Raw genomic sequence first — 25,425 nt, forward strand, 5'->3', positions numbered from 1 at the left:
TCGTACCCTTCTCTCCTGCGCACCCCCGAGTGATGTATCAGCTTTGCCATCATTTTAAATATTAGATTTGTGTTGCGTCGTTTTCATCAAGTGCCTTTATTTTGCTTCGACGTCGGCCTGAACGGTGAAATAATGGAAAAGTTGAAATGTCGAATTAAAAAATGAACTTGTAACTTTGATCTTTTTACAAACCATAAATTTAATATTAGGAAAAAAAGTAAAATATAGTATATCGAGTATTAATTGCACTAAGTGGTACTTTATTACGGTTAACAACGTACTATATTCGCTATATTTTCTACTTTTAATTATTTCCACGTTTAGTTTTTGCATTTGAACTTTTTATACTTCGCACTTTGTTCGCACATACGCTTAGGCGCGCGGCGCCTACACGAGCAGCAGCAGCGCATGCGCTATGTTTGACTGACGGCGCATGGCATTTTATATTGCCTTGTACAGCACTATAAGCAAATGCGCAGGCGCTAACTCCACCCCGTGACTAAAGTGCTTTAATCACGGCTTTGGTCTTCTATGATATAATTTTTAATTTTTGTGTCTCAAAATCATGAGAAAAGGGGTGTTTTAAAGCTGGAAATAGAAAAAATTAATAATTATCCTTGCGCTGTAAATTTTTTGATTTCTGTTTTGTTTTGTTGTGTTGTGTTGTGATGTGCTAACAAAACTTTCCGCCAATGTTTGTGCTAGCTGTGATGAACGCAGAGGAAATATAGAACGGACTGGTGTGGTGTGCGGCGGTTTGTGCACACACATATTTCACCACCCCGAAAGTTGCCGCCGGCAGAATGGCGTGGGTGGCGTGTATTGATATGGGTCTCTATGAAAATATGTTGCCAAGAACCCGGCTGCGCGCGGAAATTTTACAACAACGCCAAACTTAACAACTAAACTTGGGAGCCGCGTCGACGCCAACACAATCACCTGATAACTCGCCTCTCGCCCCGCCGAAATATTCCCAAGGCCACACAATGCGCAATTTATGACTAATTTAGTTCTGCATTTATTCACGCCTCATTCAACCGCGGCGAGTATCTGCTTGAAATGTACACAAACAAAATAAACAACGATTGCACATTGTTGATACGAAGGTGTATGAATAATGCATTCGTACAATATCGAAGCGAGAAAAGAACACCGTCGTTTTGGCGCGTGGAGAATGTGGAAAATCGAATAAATTTTGCATCGATGTTGAAATCTTGAAATTGCTGTTTTCGAGCACACGCCGTGTTCGCCACGAATGCAATTTTAATTTTGAGTGTGTCATCGAACGAGATTACACTTTGACGTCGGCGTTCACCATACCCAGCAAAAATAAAACTTTCAAGTCTCAACTTAAGTTTAATCTTTAATATTACCTCTAAAGAATATATAAATAATACCTACTCATATAAATATATATAGAAAAATCAATAGATTTTTTCTTGTAGAGTGCGTATTAAAAGTTATGCAGATGATAATTTTGCGCTGTCTCGCAACGCAACGATGATGAACGCAAAATAAGAAAAAGATGTAAATTTCTCGTGCGCTGCGGAAATTTTTAATACATATTTATACGGTGCTTTGAAGACCCGCAGCCGCCGCGACGATCTTATACCGAAGCGGGATCAATTTGCTCAAGTAAAATGAAGTAAAATAGAAAATAACAAAAATTGACGCGACGTGCTCGAGGGCTTCCCGATAGTCGTATCGTTATATTAATATTGTTATTGTCGTGCATGCCCGGGAGAGTCAATGCCACGCAGCGGCCCAATGTCGTCGGGACAAATTTGTGCAAATTTTTCAATGGAAAATTGATTCATTGAGTTACATTCACGATAGGATAACTGGGTATAATTTTGTTAAATTATAACGAAACATGAAAGATATTATGCACTTATATATTATAAGGAAATATGAAATTTAAAAGAAAACTTTTTTCTTTTGTATCTCACGAACAATTTGTTGCACTAAAAGATATTGATGCAGTTTTGTAGAAAATTAAATGGTCTACAAAAATATCTATAATAATTTTTTGATTAATCGACCCGATCAAAAGTTATTCAATGTTAAAATTGAACTTTTTGTCAAAATAAAAGTTTTTTGAGTGACAATTGCAAATAATTTAGGAAAAAATATTTTTAATAATATATTCAAATTTAAAATTTGATTTTTCAGGTTTTAAGAGTTTGGTGGTTAAGAGATGGACAACGATTACTCAGCAACGCCACATCCGGTGTAATCGTCAGCAATCAAACACTAGTATTACAGGTAAATCAAAATTGAAATCAAAATCAACGCGACGCGATTTTATTATCGCGGATTTAATGCAAACACATTTAATTGACATAAAATGAAAGTTTACAAAGCCATAAACATGCGCGCGCGTTTGGAAATTTCGCATTTATTACCGCCGACCGAAAAGGTCCGAGACATCCATACTTAGGTGCATGTTTGTTTAATGTCTGGCGCGCCGGCCGCCGACTTCCGGGCGCAGATCGTGTGATATCCATAAAATCGCTATTAATATTACATTAGCTTGTAGGCACTTAGGTAGCCGAGGCGGTGGTTCGCCATTATAATGGTCATTAAACTTACGACTCGACAATTTCATTAAGTTTGGCATAAAGGCATTAAAATTAATCATTCGCGAGCGGAATGCGCTTTTTATCGGTGCGCCAGCGTGCTCTCATCACGTACGCCGCAAGAAGTGCATATTACCCGAGGACCACTCTCTCTTACCCTCTCTCGACACAATGGCAAGAACACGTCCGGAAGTGCTCGTCGTGATTTTGATTTAGATTCGCTTTGAGACTTCATTAAAACTATTTTCTATTACAGAGAATGAATAAAATGAATTTATTTAGCTTTAAATAATAAATCAACGAAATATGCTCTATAAATTAATTAGTTAATTAAATTATGTGTACAACGGAGTGTAAACAATAGTTATACGATGATGTAAACTTTAATTAAGTCAAATTAATTAATTGGCAGTATGGTGTTATGAATTCGTGCCAATTTGATTCTACAACGAGTGATAAATTTCAATTAAAAATATTTTGTATTATATTTTCCGCGTAAATTGAATTTGTAGCGACAATTCGGATAGTAAAGAACCTGGGAAGCAAATGAACGCCGAAAATCGATTGCGCCATCGCCCACACACCCGAATTGAGCTAAAATTCAACTGAAAGTACAAAAATAAACTCTTTACAAACATCTATTAATATAATATAATAAAATTTAATATATGTACATTTATTTTGTACACTTGGTGGCAGTTTATATTTGGAGGGTGAAATTTAAAGCCGAAACTTAATTAAAATAATTCACCGGGCGTCGCGATGCGCTTTGATTCGCCGCTGGCGCCGCCACCACCGGTTATTATGATAATTACGCGCGGCGCAACGTATTTTTCTTAATTACAATGAAAATTTAATGCCGTTTTGTGTGTGCGCAGGGCGTGAGCCGGACGAGCTCGGGGCGATACTGTTGCGAGGCCAGCAACACCGAGGGATCGTCGAAGAGCGCGTCCTTTCATTTGAAAGTAAAATATGAGCCCGTCTGCGGCGATATGAGCGGCAGGAAAGTGCTCGGCGCCGCCAAGGACGAGCCGCTAACCGTCGAGTGCAAGGTGGGTGGCTTTAATTACTTCTTTTTCCGCGTCGTCAAAGTCTTTCAGCTGCTAGGTTAAAATACAGAGTGGAAAACAATGCATTTATAGCTAAATGTTAGTTACATCGTTTATAACTCAAGAACGGCTAGACAGATTTTGATGATCTAGGGTTTTTCATATTCATTTTTTACTCAAATAGTAGAATATCTCTTAAAATGTTAAAATCTATAATTTCAAGTGTGTTGAATATGACATTAAAATTTATAAAAATAGTTATAGTTATATAAGTGATTGCTAGATGGCGCTGTAGTTCTATTTTCCATTCTTAATATGTAATACAGTTTTCTTTTCAATTCATCGACCTTAATCAACGATGTGTACTTTTATATCATGATTTATTGCGTTTAATTAATGTTTACAATTGAATTGAAAACTTGTGTGCAGTTTTTTTGCACAAAAAATTCTTGAATTGCCAGCGTAGTAATTGGAATTTGTGATGGTGGATCGGAAAGAGAGCGGGCGCTAATTTGATTTGCGCCGCTTTCCGGCTTCCGGTTCGCGTCGATCTGAATGGCCGCGGCGGACGAAAAATTGAATTGCCAACATGCACACACCTTGATATATTTCGACTACTTTCCGTGACACTCTAGTTTTTTATCGGTCTGCGTCGCCCGACCGAAAAAAAGGTCGAGATTTCGAGGTTTATTACGGAAAATTCGAAACAGCCGTGACATAAAAACGAGAAAATTGCGAAATCGAGAATCGTATATGTTATATATTATATATAATATATTTGATATATCATATATCGACAATACTCGTAAAATAGCAAATTAACGCTCTGTTAGTTATAAATATATGACATTTATTTTGCTGTCCATCTATCTACATTTTTTTCAGAAATAAAATTTCTCTCTTTTTGCTTCTGTACGTTTGGCCTGCGGCAATTTGTCCTTTTGGACTTGTTTGTTTAAAACATATGTGGCATGCTCGCAATTATCTGGTGCTTTCTTTGATCCCAACACAAAGGCAACACAAATTGTCCTCACAAAACAATCACAATATTGATTTACGCCGGGGTAATTTTCTACATTTAAAAAGTCACATGAAATATTCGCGCTCCCCAATTATATGTCTGGAGTGTTTACTTGGATACTTTTTTGTGTGTTTTTCTCGTTTTGTTGTGCGAACGTGCGTTAAATTGAAAAACTTCTCCCGGGCGATGCATGCGGGCGAGTATATCTCTAATTGCACGTAGTTGTTGTTAATGCGTGTTGAATAACCAGAGATAATGTTATGGAGATACCTTATCGGAGTTGAAACTGCGCGGATTCGGCCCGAATGTAATTTAATCTTGCTGGGCAAACTCGCGATGACAACTTTACTAGTTTTAAAATTAAAGTTAAAGCTGAATATACTCGGCGTGGCAGTTTGCGATGCAATCACATCATTATAACTGTGTGTTTTGAAGGGATTAATCAGGGAAGTTTGTTAAAAGGACATTAATTGTGTTCATTTATTAAAATAATTAAAATTTGTAATATTTAAATTAATGTAAAAGTTGAAAAACATTAATTTATTAAAATATTTCTTTATTAGAGCTCAAAACAGAAAATTATTCTAGAATGCAACTATAACTATATTATACTAGCTTTAACCCGCGGCTGTAGTCACACAAGAAGTAACAATGAAGTAGAATGGCGGGAAGTTTAAAATGGCTGAAAGTATTGTTTATGGAAGTATAGTGTACAGTCTCCATAGTGTAGTCAATTGGATTTGATGTTGACGTAGCTATCGGTAATACAGTGTGATAATACAGTGTGATGGTACTATAGTACTTAGGTTTGAGTTTCATTGCTGGAATGCTAGATGGTGTTAAAGTAGTCAAATAGCCAGATGCAGAGGTATTATTGGCCAAACAATTTCTTTATTTTATTTAAAAAATAATTTTTTTTATTAAATAAAAAGTAGCCTATAACCATTCGGGGACCACTAAGAATATGTGTACAAATTTTCATGATAATCGGTTAAGTAGTTTTTGCGTGAAAGTGTAACAAACATCAGGACTTTCGCATTAATAATATTAGTAGGTGATGTTCGTCCGCCCGGTACAAATTCGTGCAGATTTCGGGCATTGGACACACGCGAACAGGCTACATACACTTGGACCTTTATTTCTTTATTTTATATGTGTAATATTCAATACGTAAATACCGGCCGTCATTTTCATCACATTTCTCTGCATACGTTAGCGTTATTTATCTTTCTCGTTGTACAAACTTGTAAACTATTTTTCACACCCTTTAATTTATATTTTAGCGACAAAAAGTGGCCTATGTTATTCTCCTTGGTCTAAAATATCTCCACAGCAAAATTTATCAAAATTTCCTGAGTGCCTATATTTTTTACAATTTACACACATTGATTAAACATTTTGGCAAATTTTGAAAACACAAACAATTGAATTAATTTTGAGTAGATCCAGAATATTCCAGAGCACAAAGAAGCTCCAAGTAAAAACCTCGAGTGAAACTTTTTCGCTTGGAAAAGTTTGGAAATCGATATCATTCGAATGTCGTAGAATGGGCCAGAATGCGATGGTCTTCCGAAGGCGGCAGGAACACGCCACTAAAACTGCACACATATATCTAACTATGGATTTGTGCCCATGATAGGATATAGCTCGCGAAGGCGCTTTCTATAACCCGCTCGGTCTCTTTTCGGCGCTGAGCTAACGTCGCTCGCTCCAGCGGAGATTCGCGCGCCCGGCGCCTCCGCCTACGCCGCTCGAGGATATAAAGCATTGCTCTGTTTATGCCCGTTTAACAAGCGAACTTTTTCGACACGCCGGGAGTTTGTCGCTGCATCCGGGGGCAAAATATTTGATATATCGGTCGAAATAAAAGCATTACACAATTTACTACCCAGCGAGTATATTTTTTTCAATTTATTTTATTTTTCTATTTATTTTGGAGAAGCATATGGTGCGCTGCGATTTGCAAGTGTTGGTAATGCATGCAATCATTTTCAATCGCGGGTTAAGTGGACTTAATTTGGTAAATACGTGCGGTCGTTGCGAGGGGAAATATGAGACCTCAAATGCGATTTCCGGCGGGCGCGCCTAGGTGAGTGCATAACTAAAGGATCGAAAGGATGAACGAGGACAGGATTAGGTTACCAAGGAGCAAATCGCCGCCGTGCCGCGAGATACAGTCTCCGGATTCGAATAAATCGATTGGCGAACGCTTGCTTTACATGAGTCGTAAACTAGCATAATTCGAGGACGTGTACGACTCGCTTGGCGCTTATTATGCCAAGTTATTGATTCGTGCGAGGGCGAAATCCGCACGGCGTCGATATGCTGATTAAACGTGTTGGATGTATGCATTTGGCTTAACGTTCGATTCACACCAATTTGCCATTAATAGTATCTCAATTTGCTTCTTCCCTGAGGAAATTAAACAAAAATTCAATAATTTTACTTAATTTTAAGAAACTTATTTTAAATGAAATTTGATATTTCGTTGATTTGAAATAAATATGTAGCGCATGCGCAGGCGCAAACTCCACCCGTGACAAAAGTACTTTAGTCACGGCTATGGCCGCCCGTGACTAAAATGCTACTTTATGTATTTCAAAATCGTAGAAAAAGTAAAATTTCAAAAAAAAAGTTCTTATTTTTTGAAAAAAAGATAAACCATGAAATTAAACTGACACTTGTCATTTGATAGGGGTAATATTCCATACCACAAAAGAAGCCAATTCCCTACTTAACATTTCCAACATGAATTAGAACCAGTCTCCGATTACAACTCGTCATAACATGCCGCGTATCAAATTCCCACATGTAAACACTTAAATCATTTACGCGGCGCGCAGCGTGCCGCTTGTTATCAGCGCAGCATTAATGGCCGTAATAAAGGACACTCATTATCTCATTCAGCGAGTGCCTTATCCTCTAATTGAAAACTTGCCGCCGGTCTTGGCGACAAACTGCGAGTGACAATCATCGCGTCGCAAAGTTTAGCCCAAAACTTTACACCCAATTTATCCGCTCAAAGCGACGTAACGAGCCGCCGCACAACAAACTGCAGCGCTGTAAATCAAAAATGCTCCTGGCAATTTGCGCGCATTTGTATCACAATGTACAATAGGCGCACAAAGCGAACGCGAGCGCGCAGAGTGCATTAGAATAATGCATAATGCTTCAGCATCGCAAGTTGCGATATCAACTTGATGGCAACTTTTATTGTTTGCAGAATGCTGCGTGTTATGAATTTACGTTTGCTATTGTAGCGAATGTTACGCGATCGTAAAATTTTCAAGCATTAAAAATTTATTCTGCACTCAAGACGCACTTTGTCCCTATAATCATCAAATAAAATTGGTTTTAATCTTTTATTTGACGCAGATATGAGTATCTTAAATAAATACCGGTATTTCGGTATACGGATATTTTATAAATTTGATTTTAATTTTAATTTTATTCAAAAATCAAATAAATTTAAAAGAAAATTTAATAAATTAGAAATAATACCGATAGTAAAATACCGGTATTACGGTATACCGGTATTTTTTTTTAAATTGATGTACATATATAAAATATAATAAAATAATAATTTGATTAAAAAATACCGGTAGCACCGATTTTTTTTAAATCAATGAATTAATCACAAAATTCATTTCAACCCAAAAATTTTGTTTTTTCATAGGTGGAAGCCGAACCAGCAGCGCAATTGTTCCGTTGGAGTTTCAACAGCACGCCAGGGATTTCGAAGGAGCTGACCGAGTTCACCGCCGAGCCGGGCGGCAGCCAGCTCACCTACACGCCCAAAGTGGCGGCCGACTACGGCACCCTGCAGTGCTGGGGCCGCAACGAACTGGGCTCGCAGCGTATGCCCTGCACTTACCACATCGTGCCGGCCGGCAAACCCGACCCGCCCAACATGTGCGCTTTTGCCAACATCACCCACCACTCAACGGTGTTCGTCTGCAAGAAGGGCTTCGACGGCGGCATGCGTCAAAAGTTCGCGCTGCTCGTCACCGCCGCCGATGCGCTCATCGCCAATCTTTCAGCGTCCGCGCCCGAGTTTCTCATTTCTAATCTCGAGCCGGCGCAGGACTACATCGCCACGATTTATTCAATCAACGCCAAAGGTATACCGAAACTGTTTCATCCAATATATATCCGGGATTTAATCTGCGTGTTGCGGGCGCAACCCATCAACTCGCTGTTAATTATTTAGAGATGGTTTTAGCGCGCGCCCGCGGTAGGGTTTTCTGTCTCGGTTCGTTTTACGGCGATAGTTTCGCGCTTTTGATTTAGATTACTCGGAATGCGAAATGTTACATCAACATGCAGTTAGTGAATGCTGTTGGCGCAGTATTTGGAAATGACCGTTTGTTAGCTGTCAGGTTGCTAATTTTCATCTGGTTATTAAAGTAATGATTTGCTACCAGGTGTGATTAAGCAAAAACTTGAAATTTGCCGAAAAATAACTAAAAAACAAAATTCTAAGTTAAATTATATTTCATTTAGAGCAAAATTTGACCAAAAACCAATACCGTAGATAAATGCGCAGGCGCAAGCTCCACCCCGTGACCAAAATCCGTGACTAAAGTACTTTAGTCCTGGCTTTGGCCGATCGTGATAAAAATGCTACTTTTCGGGTTTTGAAATCGTGGAAAAGTGGAACTTTTAAGGAAGAAGAAGATTTTTTAAAGTTTTTAGACAAAAATGAATCAAAAATCGAAAATAAATTTGCCAACATATAAAGTATTATCAGGATATCAAGAAAATAAAAGATATTTCTCTCTAACCTTTTTACTTCTCGAGAAAATCAATTTGGAAAAAATATTTTTCTATTAATTGACTAAAAAAGCAAATTTTATAAAATTCTGAAAACATAACCAAAAACTACAGCTTTTAATCCATAATTAAATTGAATTCTACATCTGTTAATGGCAAAATGAATTGAATAGATAAAGGTTTATCAGCTTTTATTCATTTTGAAAAGAATCAATAATCCGGGACATTATGAAATTCAATATTTTAATGCACGAAAATATTTAAACGCCGAAAAAAATATAGGCAGCATAATAGGATTATTGTAATTTATGCAACCATTTGATTAAATCCCCTCGAGAGCAGCACAATGCGCCATTGTGCTGGCGTGTATTTTTTCCTCTTCTACGTTGATTCTTGGCTACTCACTGCCGCGTTTTCCAGGTTGGTCGAAGGCTTCGAATCCATTATCGGTGCGCACCCTTCCGGCGCCCGGGCTCAAGGAACGAAGGTACACAGGTCCCGTGGGGGAAGATAAATCGTCGGGGGGCGGCGGGCCGTGGTTGTACATCGTGTTGGCGGCCGGCGCGACGCTCATCGTCGCTGGTGCCATCGGCGCCATCATCATCGCCGTCAGACGCTTCAAAGTCGATAGTCCAGTACACGACCGCCGCCAGCGTAGCCCCAAACGCGAAGAGATCCCGCTCAATCCAGGCGCGTCCACGTTCACAACGGACACGTCGCTCAACGATGACAAGAACCCCGATCTGATACCACCTAGTAATGGTAAGTCTTTATTTATTATTGGTGATTGATTTGATGTGGTTTTGATTATTGTATCTAATTGCGTGAAATGTTGCCCTAGAAAGTCTTTTGGATTGTTCCGCTCCGTACACAATAACCGCCCGGCCGAGTACGAAGCGGAACAGCGCCACGCAGATGCCCGTCAAGCCGTACCACGTGACGTGGGCTCCGATTCTCCAGTCGCGCAATTGCGCCACGCAAACCCCGCCACCGCACAAAGAGAGCTCCGTCTAATTAATCAGCGGCTCCGGGACCAATTCCACCTGTGATACTTGTGAATATTATATTATATCTCATAAGCGATTAAAGAAAACATTATCAACTGTACTGTTATTATGCTGTTATCATTTCATTATTGTGAATTAATATCATTCTATGTAATAATAATAAATTGTGTTTTTATTATGGGCCTTTTTCGCTCAAGTTTACCTGTTTTTTGTTTTATTTGATTGGTAACAAACAAATTTGGAGTGGAAAACACACTGTATCTTATAAAAACTCTTTCTGTTGTATTACTTTAGCCATTGAAATGCTCTCTATAGAATTAAACATTAAAATGTTTGATTTACGTTAAATTTTTGAAATCTGCTATTTGTTTCAACAGTGTGGTGTATGCACAGTGCATTGCACACTTTTGTGAACGCGTGCTCACACAGCCACGGGCGCCCTACCATTTAACTACGTGACCACTCACTGCTACACATGCGCGCCACACCTTTATGAAACACTTAATATATTCTTGAAGTAATAAAAAGCATCGTCAGATGGCGAGACGATGAATGTTTAACTAAAAATATTCCAGCGGGTGAATGTTGTTGTTGTGTTTCATCGGCGCGATAGTACGATAACGTCCGGCACACGTTTCTCTCCTTCGACTGATGCTATTCTTTAATATAAATTCTATAAATCGCGGTCGTGAAAGATAATTATTGTATATATTGACGTGTTTGGTATTTTACTAATTATTTGTCGCGTGTGTAATCTGTATATTTCTAAATTTTGCGTGTTTGGTATATTTACGAGTTTGTTTGGGAGTTCATTGCCGTCGGACGACCACCGGTGATTATTAGTTAACAACAATAATTAAATAATTTGTGCAAATCATCATCAGCATCAGCAGATACTTGTAGATTAATATGCTACCAGGTAAATATTGTCATTTGAAAGATTATCGCGAATAATAGTAATCTTAAGTCAAAAACTAGATTCCGTCGGAATTTAAATGTTTTCTGACTGTACGAGTTAGTACAACTTATGTTTTGTTTATTCTTTATTTCGGTATTAATTTGCTGTTGTTTTACGGTTATCGATGTAATTAAAATAATTTAATTATTTAAAAAATTTATTTAGCGTGTATCTGAATGTGAAAGTTCTTGGAAAATTAATAATTTTTGTTTTATTAACGGTAAAGATTTTTCTGATTTTTTTATATCTCAGAGAAATTTCATTCTAGTAGTCATAGTTTTCCGGCAATTTGATTGAATTTGTAAATGTTTCCACCGTAAAATTAAATTGAAATTTTGAAATTTTTATTGCAAAAGATCCAATGTGTTTTGTTTATAATAATATTTTATTCTGCCATTTATAGTTTTCCGGTAATTTGACGCAGTGTGAATAACATTTTTGTACAGATAAATTTAAAGTGGAAATTTGCATATTGTCATTATTTATTTATTGTAAAAATGTAAATTGTAGGACTTATATTTGTATGATTCATAGATGGCAATAGCATGAACTAAAAATCATAAAATAGGCTTATACAGTATAGACTTATATTTGTATATTTATTGGCAAACGTGGGCACGAGAATAGTTTTGAACACAATTCTGTTACCTGCATTTGTGTGTAAACAACATATTTCTTATCGCAAGTGTCGAACAAAATGCAACGCATAAGATCCCCGTATCCAGCACATTCAAGTTTAATTTGGATTGCAGGTATTATACCTATGTATTGCAATTCGCCCACAAGGTCGCGTGCTATCGACGCGCATCGACTTTACGCATCTCTTGCTTTCGCGTGCCGCGCAGCGGGCTGTGTTAACACAAGTTGTCGTGCGCGTTCTCGACATATTCGGGTATACAGCCTTTAGTTCCGCGCCGATCGCTGATCGGTTTCGACTCGTTGCATTACATTAAATTTTGGTTCGGTTATCCTCGTTGTATTAAATCCAGAATATAATTGCCACAGGCACCTATAATTTTATCTTAACGATTCTTCGCGCGTTTATGTCCCCAAATGCATAGCTTTTAATCGCGTTTGATCTGTACATTGCAAGTTATAAAATCGGTGCACAATAACAAAGTGTTGGGTGTCGGTTACTAGCTGAATCGGATCGCTGCCGTGTCGATTTCTTCAATAATCCAAAACACTTTTGTAAGCAGTCATGTTTTTGTAAAGAAAAACATGAAATTAAATTATTTTTAATTCTTACCAATTACAGACTTTTCCCATATTTCATAATCTACATTTTTCGGGTTGCTATCTATTTTAGTTTATAAATTAAATTTTTTTAAATTTCCATCTGATAGAGAATTATCCAATCTTCCATAATATGCAATTTTGTGGTTGCTATTACTTTTAGTTTGGATCATATTCGCTATTGAAAATTGTCGATAAAAATGATCAAACACATTCCCGACCCTTTCAACTTTTTACAAGTGTTCTAAAAATGGCTTATAAATCGACATCATTATTACATTTCAAAATGTTGGCTTAGATAACAACCTGTATTTCGTGAACTAATAAACATTTGCTGCGTTCATGCGGTATAACATAGTTTAAGAGACGCTCAACATGTTAATTGACAATATGCACTACATACAAAAGTGGAAACACGCGGAAACATTAATTATTAATAATAATAGTCTTAATTGCGGGAATAGTATCTGTCCCGTTCATTGATGGCTTAGTTTTATATTTATCGACACGCGTGAACACGAGAATAGTTTTGTATACAATGATGTTAGAGAGAGAGACTTATATCGGTTATTTGGACTTCAATATTCTAAATTTGTGTACTCGAAGATCAATCGACTATTTATTTGTACTTTGCGACTATAGTAATTTCGGAAATGTCGGTTTTTAATCGCGTTTGTTATGTATATTACAAGTCACGTGATAGTGGATTTGATAACATTCTTCATTCGGCGTGGTGCTTGATGTTGGTTACAAAATTAATCGAATTTATATCTCCATCAAGCTCGAGTAAGTATTTTAAACTAAACAGCCCAGAATGTTTTTTTTTGTATTGATTGTAAATTATAACATAATTCCATTGTATGAAATATTCTTGTTTTAATTTATGTTTTCGTTTAGTTACAGCACTCGTTGTGCCTGGCAGTCCGATAAGCTGAACACTGGTAAGTTTAAAATTCAATTATATTTTATTGTCAAATTTACATTTGCTGTTTATAGACAAGTTTTCTATTTATCACGTACTACCTACCTGCAGGGCCGATGAGAGGGGTAGTGGTAAACTGGGATTAATTTCCCGAGGCCCGGCTTATCGCGCTTAAATTGCAAACAAAGCTAATAGCAAAAAATTAACGATTGCCGAGGCCGAGGCCACTGGCTCTCGACGGCCCTGTCGAGAAAATTCCGTAACGCGAGTCTTATTGAAAGTTGTGTGTGTGCGCCGTAGTACTCGTTGCGCTAGGAATTATAGTTTTTTTTTTAGTATAGTATGCGACCGCGGTGTCATAATATGTTCCGAATAATTTAGAAGTAAGTCGTGTTCAGCGCACCGTACAAGGACAGTGGCAGAAGTGACTCGTATTTAGGGCACTCTACAAGGGCCGCGGTATAAGTGACTCGTGTTCAGGGCACCGTACGAGGGTAGCGGTAGAAGTGACTCGGGTTCAGGGCACCGTACGAGGGCCGCGGTAGAAGTGACTCGTGTTCAGGGCACCGCACAAGGGCAGCGGTAGAAGTGACTCGTGTTCAGGGCACCGCACAAGGGCAGCGGTAGAAGTGACTCGTGTTCGCACCATATGTGGATGATTCTATAGCTGACATTTGTCCATTTGTCCCCTGGCAATTTTTTCTTAGGAATTAAAATTTTATCTCTCTGCTTACCGTTTTAACTAACCTATCTTATAAAGAATAGTCCGTAGAATAGTCCCTGCGATTTGTGCCTAACTATATCTTTTCGCTTACGAGATATTCGCGATAGAAAAAAATCGTCAAAAATTGAAAAATGTCACTTTTTAGTACTTTTAGTCGCGTTTTGAACTTTTATTGTTGAAAACATAACTATTTTTTACTTTGATCAGATAGCGAATTTTCCACTTTTTTATAATCAGCAATTCGTTAGTTGCGACCGCTTTTATTTTAGGAGATATTAATTATCGAAAATCGTCGATAAAAATTGGCAATTTTTTCTTAAGAATTAAAATTTCATCTCTCAGACTTCCGTTTTAACTGTCCCATTTTATAGGGAATAGTCCGTAGATTAAGACGCTGTGATCAGATCTTATTTATCTCTTTTAGTCGGCTGTCGGTTATTGTGGGACGTGGTCGGTCGCTAGATCAATCGGAAATCTATTTGTGCTTGAGTAAGTTACTTTTATCTAACCATTGCGATACTCAGCACAGAAAATTTGTTTTCTCCCATGTGTGAATATAATATTATCATATTGTATGAAATGTTTTTGTTTTACCTTATGTTCTCTTTCAATTACAGTATTTGCTGCACCCTTGCAATCCGATGAGCGCTGCATTGTTAAGTTTATAATTCAATTATATTTTTCAAATTTTCTAAAATTTCAACAATTCTAAAATCTAAAAAGTTTGCAAAAAATTAATGATTGCAGAGGCCCGCGGCTTTTCTCCGGGGCCCGCATTGGCTCTTGACGGCCCTGTCTGTATCTCCCTGTATTGAATTTTTTTGCAAGAAAATTCCGTAACGCTAGTTATATTGAAAGTTGTGTGTGTGCACCGTAGTACTCGTTGTGGCAGGAATTATAGTTTTTTTAGAATCACATGCGAACTCGGTCTCACAGTAATTTCGGAATAATTTTTCCAGATGCGCAATTTAATTCTGTATCTCCTTTTATAGAAATTTATTGCGAGAAAATTCCGTAACGCGAATTATATTAAAAGTTGTGTGTATGCGCCATAGTACTCGTTGCGCTAGGAATTGTAGTTTTTTAGTATAGCATGCGAACGCGGTGTCATAATAAGTTCAGAATAATTTTCCCAGGTGCGGAATTTAATTCTGAATTACTCTGTATTTGAATTTATTGCGACAAAATTTCGTATCGCGAGTTATATTGAAAGTTGTGTGGGTGGGAAGAAGTTAGTACTCGTTGCGCTAGGAATTGTATTTTTTTTAGTATAACACGCGAACGCGGTGTCAGTAAGTTCGGAAAAATTCTCCCGGATGCAGATTTATTTTTGTATTTCCCTGTATTAAAATTTATTTTGGGGCGATTTTTCTTTTTAAATGGAAGATTTTCTTTTGACAACACCCTGTAAGTAATTTTTCCTTTGTCCTCGGCCAAAACATTGGCAATCTTTATCGTTTTGGAGCCAATTTATTTTTACATTGTTGATTTTCTTTTGGTGACACCTTGTATATAATTTTCCAGTGATGTCACGCGACATCAATTTGCTATTTTCTAGTGTTACCTTTTCTAATTTGGTAGCCGTTAGCAAAGCGCGGCTATGCAGGTCATAAACATGTTTTAAAATGACGTCATGTGTTCTGTAGGTATTGAATTTCCAAGTTCTGAACTTGTATTGTATGTAATTTGTTAATAAAGAAATGTTAAACGCAATGGTAATATCTTATGACTTGTGCGCCCCTCCTTTCTATCATTTCAGGTACAGGTCAGAACTTGTAAGAATATTTTTAAGTGTCGCCTGTCTTGAGGCGACTTAAAACTTAAAAATATTTTAACAAGACCTTATAAGGAGTTTCCTCTCTCCGGGGGTGATCCCCCACCATAAAAATTGTTGATATGCCTGAGTATTTCGGGGATGAAGCGCAGAGACATCGTAGCTGTAGGATGGGCCGGGAGCAATGGACGCATCGAAGCAGTGAGCGCCTCCGGCCGTAGACTGTCTTATAACGACACGTGCCAAAAAATTTAAAAATCTGATCCACTCATCCATTCTCTTCCTTCTGTTCTCTCCTCTTATCTATCTTCTCTACTCTGTTCTCTTCCTTTACTTCTCCGTTTCTACACTTACTTTCTTACTTCTCTTATTGCCTCTTCACTTGTATTGCAATTTTTCTTATATTTCATTTAAGTTTACATATGCAACCCAAATTACACCTGTTATTTTCATATTTGAGAAAAATGCCTGCTATAGTTGGGGATCGAACCATCGACCTACGGTATGGCAGCATGTGCTGCACACCTGAGAGCCACACGGCTTACTTATCATATCTTATTCGTTTCTTCTATTTATCCTTTCAAATCTTACAGTACAATAAAACTACAGCATACGTATAATGCACTGTACTATGCTAAACTATGGTGTACTCTTAGAGTTCAACATGACTTAATACTAATCCTGAAAAAGACTAAGTGAACACTAGGGACACATGTAAGCAATAATGTAAAATTAAATGAGCCTTTATTGACTGAATGATTATCAATTATTATAAAGAAATAACATGGTGTACGATTTAGAAAGTAAAATAAAAGTAAAATATTATTTGATGCTATTTACTCCTTTGTTGTACTATCAATAAAGGACTATTTATTAAAAACGTAAGTCCTATAGAGATGACACCAGACTACTCCTATACTCGTACTACAACTACTACTACTACTACTATCGTTACTACTATTACTACAACTTCTAATACTATTGTTATTACTACAACTATTGCTACTACTACTACTAAAATTTATACATTAACTAAAACATTCCCAACTCCTACAGGGATATTACAAGAAACATACAATAATTTACACAAAAGGACAGTATATTTTTGTACAAAAATCTACATATTAAGGACACAATACGAGGTACGTATACACATTTAAACACAAAAAAACTACAATCTACTATACAAGGATAACAGGTGAGACATGCATACATTTACTCACACGTCGAAAATAATGCAAAACTAACTAATACAAAATCAAGCTTTGCACAGAAAACACAAGTAACAATACACTTTACATCTAAGGTAAATCAACAAAAATCTATTCACAATAACAGGATTTCTCAAGTTCTACACAAATAATACAAGCACACAAGAACGGAAATGAACATACACAAGAATAGACAAAAATACAGGAAAGGTCCAATACGGGTGGACTGAGAAAAGCGCATGACAAAAACCAGTATAACAATAAACAGACATCGCTACCCGTTCTACAAAAATATTTTTGGCGCAACAATACTTTTTATGAGTTCTGACCTACCTAAACATAATGGGGTCATTACAATAGCTGCATCTACACGCTTTAAACAAATAGAAAAACAATTGAAACAATATGCTATCCATAAATTTCACACACCGTGTAAACTCTTTGCACCTTTTTTTATAGCAACATTTGTGCAGAAATTTCTACAGATATATGACCCCTTAAAATTTATTGTAGAGTGTATCCTGCAAATCTAATTTACCTTGCATTTTTCAATCGCCATAATTATAAACAAATACATTTGAAGTCAGTGGGTGCACATTATGAACGCGTGTACAATAACAAATAAACAATAATAATGCGTCCTTTCATTTTAAAAGTTAGGTAGTTTTTTTATGATTATATCGATGGGTGCTAATTATACTAATTAAAAAGGATGATATGGGTTTCATTTGTTTGTTTTAATACAATGTATGCAAAAATAATTGCACGACAAGCAGCAAATATTTGACAATACAATACGTTGCCATCGCGCACATCAAACTTGGACGATTCGTATGGGAGACACTACTTCGTTAAGATTAACGCATAAACCGTCAGTCACGCCGGCAGTCGCATTGTTGAACGACACTATTGCTGTGTCATCTTTCCATATCCTCTTCTGATAGCAAAGGATATTCGTGCGCCGTATGAAACCCTGCAATTAAAATTAAAAAACAATTAATAATTATTGTGTGTCCAAGTTTGTTAGTGCTACAACATGATATTCGCGTTTGAAGATTTAAATTCGCGTTCAGAATAGAAAATAATACACACCTGCATAAACAAACGAGCTATAAAAAAACTACAAGAATAAGTTGATGTCGCTGTTGCCCGGCGAATATGTATATCACAAAACGTAAACACAATACCAAAGCAAGTAAAGTTCAAATTTATCAACACAATACTTTTTATAACATAACACAAAATGATAATATCGAAAAAATTAATAAATTACTACCGGGTGTTCTAAATATTTAAAAAAAGGGAATTTTAGCGGCCACTTTGAAGCACTTAGGATAGAATTTCGAGATGGGACAGAATTGCATCTTTAAGGTAAACTCTTACCCTAGCAGAATCCAAAAAAGATATGAAAATATCACGAAGCTTTCCCGATATATGGCCAATTTTCCACCGGGTGATTTGAAAATTTTAAAAAATGAGCCAACTTTAGCGACCATTTTGTGCCACTTAGGATAGAATTTCGCGATGGGACAAAATTGCACCTTGAAGATAAACTCATACACTAAAAGGATGCAGAAAAAAATATATATATCGCGAAGGGTTCCCGAAATATGACCGATTTTCCACCGGGTGTTATAAAAAATTTTAAAATTTGGCAAATTTTAGCGGCCATTTTGAGGCACTTAGGATGGAATTTCGAGATGGGACAAAATTGCATCTTGAAGGTAAACTCTTGCACTAAAATTATCCCGAGAAAAAATAAAATATCACGAAGGGTTCCCGAGATATGGCCGATTTTCCACCGGGTGATTAGAAAATTTTAAAAAATGGGCAAATTTTAGCGGCTATTTTGAGGCAGTTAGGATGGAATTTCGAAATGAGACTGTATTGCATCTTGAAGATAAACTCTTTCACTAAGAGGATCCAGAGAAAAAATAAAAATATCACAAAGGGTTCCCGAGATATGGCCGATTTTCCATCGGGTCTCTTGAAAACTTTAAAAAATGGGCAAATTTTAGCGGCCATTTTGAGACACTTAAGATAGAATTTCGCGATGGGACATCATGGCTTCTTAAAGATAAACTCTTACACTAAGAGGATCCAGAGAAAAAATGAAAATATCACAAAGGGTTCCCGATATATTCCCGATTTTAATTTTATAAAATTGGCAAATCTTGGCAGCCATTTTGTGCTACATAGGATGGAATTTTGCGATGGGATAGAATTGCATCTTGAAGACAAGCTCTTACCCTAACAGAATCCAAAGAAAAATTTAAAATATCACGAAGGGTTCCCGAGATATGGCCGATTTTCCACCGGGTGTGAGAAAAATTTTTAAAAATTGGCCTATTTTAGCGGCCATCGTTAATTTTTTGTTAATTTTTTTGTGTTTGCGATTGAAGTGCGATTCGAGCGGACCCCGGGAAATTTACCCCAATTGACCTAATCATCGGCCCTACAGGTAGGTAATATGTAATAAATAGAAAACTTTTTTATAAACAGCAAATGAAAATTTGACCGAAAAATATAGGTAATTGAATTATAAACTGACCAGTGTTCAGCTTATCGAACTGCCAGGCACATCGAGTGCTATAACTAAACGAAAACATAAATTAAAACAAATATATTTCATACAATTGAATTATGTTATAATTGACAATTAACACAAAATAAACCATCTGTGCTGTTTAGTTAAAATATACATACACGAGCCTGATGGATCTTTCTTAATAATGAGAATCAACATGAGGTCAATATCTATCCGACTTTTAATATACATAACAAACGCGATCAGAAACCGACATTTCCGAACATTAAACAAATTACTATAGTTCACTGCATGCAGCAAGTTGATGCGGCGCTAGAAGACAGCGCGCGGGACACATGCGTTAAAACTGTTGATTGCACCGAATCGCAGATGACAGCATTGTATACAAAACTATTCTCGTGCCCACGTTCGTCGACAAATATAAAAATAAGCCGTATAACTCAATTTTATAATTTTTAGTGCATCCTAGTGTCATCTATGATTGCGACAGATACTAGTCCCACAATTGAGACTATTATAGTCAATAATTATTGTTTCCATGTGTTTCAAATTTTGTATGCAGCACATAATGTCAATTAAGATGTAGAGCGTCTCTTAAATTATAACATGGCCTTTAGAAACGCACAAAGTGTGTATTAGTTCACGAGATACAGGCTGTTATCTAAACCAACTTTTTGAAATGTGAAAATAATGTCGATTTGTGAGCCATTTTTCGAACACTTGTAGAAGGTTGAAAGGGTCGGGAAGATGCGTAACTTATTAATGAACTCTTAAGTATCATAAGAGCACAAAATGTGATTTGCTCCATTCGTATAAAATATATGGTGTGTTTTCCAGGCAAAATGATATTTCCTTTCATGATCAACTTTTACATAAAATTAACTCATTGTCAAGAGTCAAGAACGTATTATAATGATTAAACACCTCAATGTGATAAAGATAGAATGGAACGAATCGCCGAATCTTAATCTACGGACAATTCTTTATAACATCAGATAGTTAAACTGGAAATCTAACAGATGAAATTTCAAATTATAAGAAAAATGGGCAAGGGTGAGTGCTTGATAATTTTTATTGACGATTTTTGATAGCGAATATCTTCGAAATTAAAAGAGATAGCAACCAGAAAATTGGAGATTATGGAAGATTGGAAAATTCTCTATCAAACGGATATTTAAAATAATTTAAATTAATGGCGTTAAAGGTCTAAAAACGCGACTGAAACTGCTAAAAATTGGAATTTTTCATTTTTTGACGATTTAATTCAATTGTGAATACCTCGTAAACTAAAAGAGATATACATATAAACAGATTTCAAACTCTTAATCAACGAAAAATTTTCAATAAGATAAGTTAATTAAAATGCATATATAAGAGATGAAATTTTAATACATTAAAAAAAGGGCAAATGGGAGTCAGTTATACAATCATCCACGTACGGTGCCCTGAATACGAGTCACTACTACCGCTACCCCCATACTGTGCTGAGAACACGAGTCACTTCGACCGCTTCTCTTGTACGGTGCCCTGAATACAAGTCACTTCTACCGCTACCCTTGTACGGTGCCCTGAATACGAGTCATTTCTACCACTGCCCTAAATACAAGTCACTTCTACCACTGCCCTTGTACGGTGCCCTGAATACGAGTCACTACTACCGCTACCCTCATACAGTGCTGTGAACATGAGTCACTTCGACCGCTGTCCTTGTACGGTGCTCTGAATACGAGTCACTTGTACCGCTGCCCTTGTACGGTGCCCTGAATACGAGTCACTTCTACCACTGCCCTAAATACGAGTCACTTCGACCGCTGCCCTTGTACGGTGCCCTGAATACGAGTCACTACTACCGCTACCCTCATATAGTGCTGTGAACACGAGTCACTTCGACCGCTGTCCTTGTACGGTGCCCTGAATACAAGTCACATCTACCGCTGCCCTTGTACGGTGCCCTGAATACGAGTCACTTCTACCACTGCCCTAAATACGAGTCACTTCGACCGCTGCCCTTATACGGTGCCCTGAATACGAGTCACTTCTAATGCTGCCCTTGTACATTGCCCTGAATACGAGTCACTTCTACCGCTGCACTTGTACGGTGCCCTGAATACGAGTCACTTCTACCGCTGCCCTTGTACGAGGCCTTAAATACGAGTCACTACTACCACTGCCCTGAATACGAGTCACTTCTACTGCTGCCCTTGTACGGTGCCCTAAATACGAGTCACTTCTACTGCTGCCCTTGTACAAGGTCCTAAATACGAGTCATTACTACCACTGCCCTAAATACGAGTCACTTCTACCGCTGCCCTTGTACGGTGCCCTGAATACGAGTCACTTCTACCGCTGCCCTTGTACGGTGCCCTGAATACGAGTCACTTCTACCACTGCCCTAAATACGAGTCATTTCTACCGCTGCCCTTGTACGGTGCCCTGAATACGAGTCACTTCTACCACTGCCCTTGTACGGTGCCCTGAATACAAGTCACTACTACCGCTACCCTCATACAGTGCTGTGAACACGAGTCACTTCGACCGATGCCCTTGTACGGTGCCCTGAATACAAGTCACTTCTACCGCTGCCCTTGTACGGGGCCCTAAATACGAGTCACTTCTACCGCTGCCCTTGTACGGTGCTCGGAATACAAGTCACTTCTACCTCTGCCCTTGTGCGGTGCCCTGAACATGACTCACTTTTACCGGCACCCTAGTACGGTGACTCAATGAGACAATACAATTGCGATTAATTGCAATATAACTAAATAAACAAGGAAAAATCAACGTTCTTGACATATTCGTGTCGTAAAAAATCGTAAAATAATTTAATTTCGTGGAATAAAAGGACCAAAAAAGTGACTAAAAGTACAATTTTTCTTTTTTTACCTTTTTTGAATTGCAAATATCTCCTAATAGTGTTCGATCGTACCGGTCATCTAATTTGTGTCACAAGTAGGCAGGCCCGGCAATCGTTAATGTTTTGCTATTTTTTTTTGTTGTGTTTGCGATTTAAGAGCGATCAGCCGGGCCCCGGGGAATGTACCCCAGTTGACCCCCCCTTTCATGGGCCCTGTTTATACTAACAGAATCCAAAAAAAAATGAAAATATCACAAAGGGTTGCCATGGCCGATTTTCCACTGGGTGTTAGAAAAATTTTTAAAAATTGGCAAATTTTAGTGGCCAATTTGAGGCACTTATGATGGAGTTTCGAGATGGTACAGAATTGCATCTTAAAGATAAACTTTTACACTAACAGAATTCAAAGAAAAAATGGAAATATTCCAAGGGTTCCCCGAGATATGGCCGATTTTCCACCGGGTGTTAGGAAAATTTTAAAAAATTGAAAAGCATTTTCGCGGCTATTTTCAGGCCCTTAGGATATAATTTTGCGATAGGACTTAATTGCAGCTTGAAGATACTTTTATATACTTTTAAGAACTTTTATGTTAACAGAATCCAAAGAACAAATAAAAATATCACAAACAATTCCCAAGATATGGCCGAGTTTTCACCAGGTGTTAGGTTGTTAGGTTTTTTTAAAAGGGGCAAATTTGAACAGCCATTTTGAAGCTTTTAGGATGGAATTTCTACATGGGACAGAATTGCATCTTGATGATAAACTCTTAATCAGAATTCAAAGAAAAAATTAAAATATCACAAAGGGTTCCCGAGATATGGCCGATTTTCCACAAAGTGTTTTAAAAATTTTAGCGGTTATTTTCTGGCACTTAGAGCGCAATTTCGGGATGAGACAGGAATGTATCCTCAAGATAAACTCTTAACCAGTTATATACCGCAGGTTTTGAAAATTATAAAGGAATGCATTGTTGGGCGTCCATATGATAACGTAAAGAGGTGAATATTGCATTTGGATAAAATTGCATGGTTTAGGACAACTATTGCGCTCACAGAGTAAGAACAGAAAACTAAAATTAAATGTTGTTACGTGTTCGGGCCAAGTCCGACAAACGTATCGATAACGCGACGAAGTGTTATCATTTGCATTTGGCAAACACCTGCCAGGGGACTGCTGCAATTAAATGCTTTGTTCTCCCAGTAAGTCCAGATTGCTTTGCCAGATTGCAGATCTGCTTTGCTTCGGTTATAAAATTCATTCGCTCTTGAGTTCTTGTGTAAGTTACACGGTAAATAAATCGTAAAATCAGCAAGAGTTTTCTTCACTGCATACATCATCCACCACATTACTATCATATCTTGGAGCGCGATGTCAGACCGGCTAAACTCAGTCAGAGTCGCTTGAGCATCGCAAACAAAAATCGGGCAACCGTCGTCAGAACCAGGAGGACAAGCTACGCAGGTTTCGCCCCAACATTATGTATCAGCACGGCATGCGACTATTTGGTACAATTCAAACGCGTTGGGGTAATGCAATAAAAGACAACTTGTTTACAAGTACCTATACACAAACAAACGATTGACGCGTAACTTTTCTAAAAATATAATTAAATTATCAACTTACCAATGCAGAGCTTAGCGGACAGCAAAGCACAGCTAGTACTGTAATTAAAAGAAAACGAGTTAAAACATTTCATACGATGTAATTATATTATACTAGCGACCCGCCCCGGCTTCGCACGGAAGTAAAAAACCGCATCAAAATCCGTTGCGAAGTTTCAATGATTAAGCATACAAAGGGACAAACAGAGAAAGCGACTTTCCTTCTCCAAACAAAAACATCAACCGGTCAACTTCAACCCACACGTACACACATACACACGTCTATGCTTGGAGGGGGAAGCTACGAAGCATCGCACAAAGAGCAGACGGGAATAATCGAAAACTTTGTATTTACATCACATTAGAAACCTCAAAAATAACAGTACTTCTCCACTATTTAATGGATGTTATTATACATGTAAACCTTCCTCTTGAATCACTCTATCTATTAAAAAAAACGGCATCAAAATCCGTTGCGTAGTTTCAAAGATTTAAGTATACAAAGGAACCGGAAAAAAAGCGACTTTACTTTATACTATGTAGTGATTTACATATCGGAGAAAAATAAACAATCCATGCTTAGTTAAAATTACTTACACAAACATGATGGATCATGCGAATGAAGAGAATAAACATGGCGGTGATAAGATCCAATTCCATTAGCAACCAACACCGCGGATTACAACGACTGCAGTGTTAGGCATGCGGCCATCTTTTAACTTGCAATATCTATAAAAAACACGATCAGAAAACTAGCACTTATGCACATTAGACGCGTTATTAAGAAATTATAAACACTACTTGCAATTGAATTCTCGAATTTCCATCGACAACAACGCGGATTACCGAATCAAAATCTAACACAATACAATGAACCGCGAAGAACGAGTGCGAATCAACCAGAAATCGGCACGAAACTAACCGCAACATCGCCGAATATGCGCAGAATGCACGAGATAGCTGATGATACGATAAAACAGCGCGCTGCACCGCATGCGAAAGCAAGAGATGCGCAAAGCCGACGCGCGACTATGGCACGTGACCTTGTGCGCGTATTGCAATAGCCACGATACCCGCGAGATATACAAAACTCGACTGTGCAGCAAGCTGTTTACAGCATTAGCTTAAATTACCCAGTAGTGTGCGAGTGAATTTCGAAGATTTAAA

At 37.6% G+C, this 25,425-nt stretch overlaps 1 protein-coding gene and 1 long non-coding RNA gene across 5 annotated transcripts in view; one reads left to right on the forward strand and one right to left on the reverse strand.

Moving 5' to 3' along the window:
* LOC135798621 (nephrin-like) overlaps window positions 1-10,529 on the forward strand; it is a 56,195-nt gene extending 45,666 nt beyond the window's left edge. For 3 of the 4 annotated variants that reach the window (XM_065311501.1, XM_065311500.1, XM_065311503.1), the window contains 5 exons: window positions 2,173-2,265; window positions 3,458-3,631; window positions 8,326-8,770; window positions 9,843-10,184; window positions 10,264-10,529. In XM_065311501.1, the coding sequence (XP_065167573.1) occupies window positions 2,173-2,265; window positions 3,458-3,631; window positions 8,326-8,770; window positions 9,843-10,184; window positions 10,264-10,436 (1,227 nt within the window). In that variant the 3' untranslated portion in view covers window positions 10,437-10,529. The remainder of the gene's footprint in view (window positions 1-2,172; window positions 2,266-3,457; window positions 3,632-8,325; window positions 8,771-9,842; window positions 10,185-10,263) is intronic. The other variant, XM_065311502.1, reaches the window with a different exon arrangement.
* Window positions 10,530-17,121: 6,592 nt separating this feature from the next.
* Window positions 17,122-25,301, reverse strand: LOC135798931 (uncharacterized). Its single transcript, XR_010549813.1, has 4 exons — window positions 25,064-25,301; window positions 24,856-24,987; window positions 24,281-24,318; window positions 17,122-18,227 (listed from the first exon to the last, which is right to left on the reverse strand). It is a non-coding gene; the product is annotated as an uncharacterized lncRNA (long non-coding RNA).
* Window positions 25,302-25,425: the final 124 nt, after the last annotated feature.

This window comes from Atheta coriaria, unplaced genomic scaffold (assembly GCF_025399875.1).
Source record: "Atheta coriaria isolate IRGN ID8LTWV9N9 unplaced genomic scaffold, Caltech_Dcor_3.1 hic_scaffold_9_pilon, whole genome shotgun sequence".
Classification (NCBI taxonomy): domain Eukaryota; kingdom Metazoa; phylum Arthropoda; class Insecta; order Coleoptera; family Staphylinidae; genus Dalotia; species Dalotia coriaria.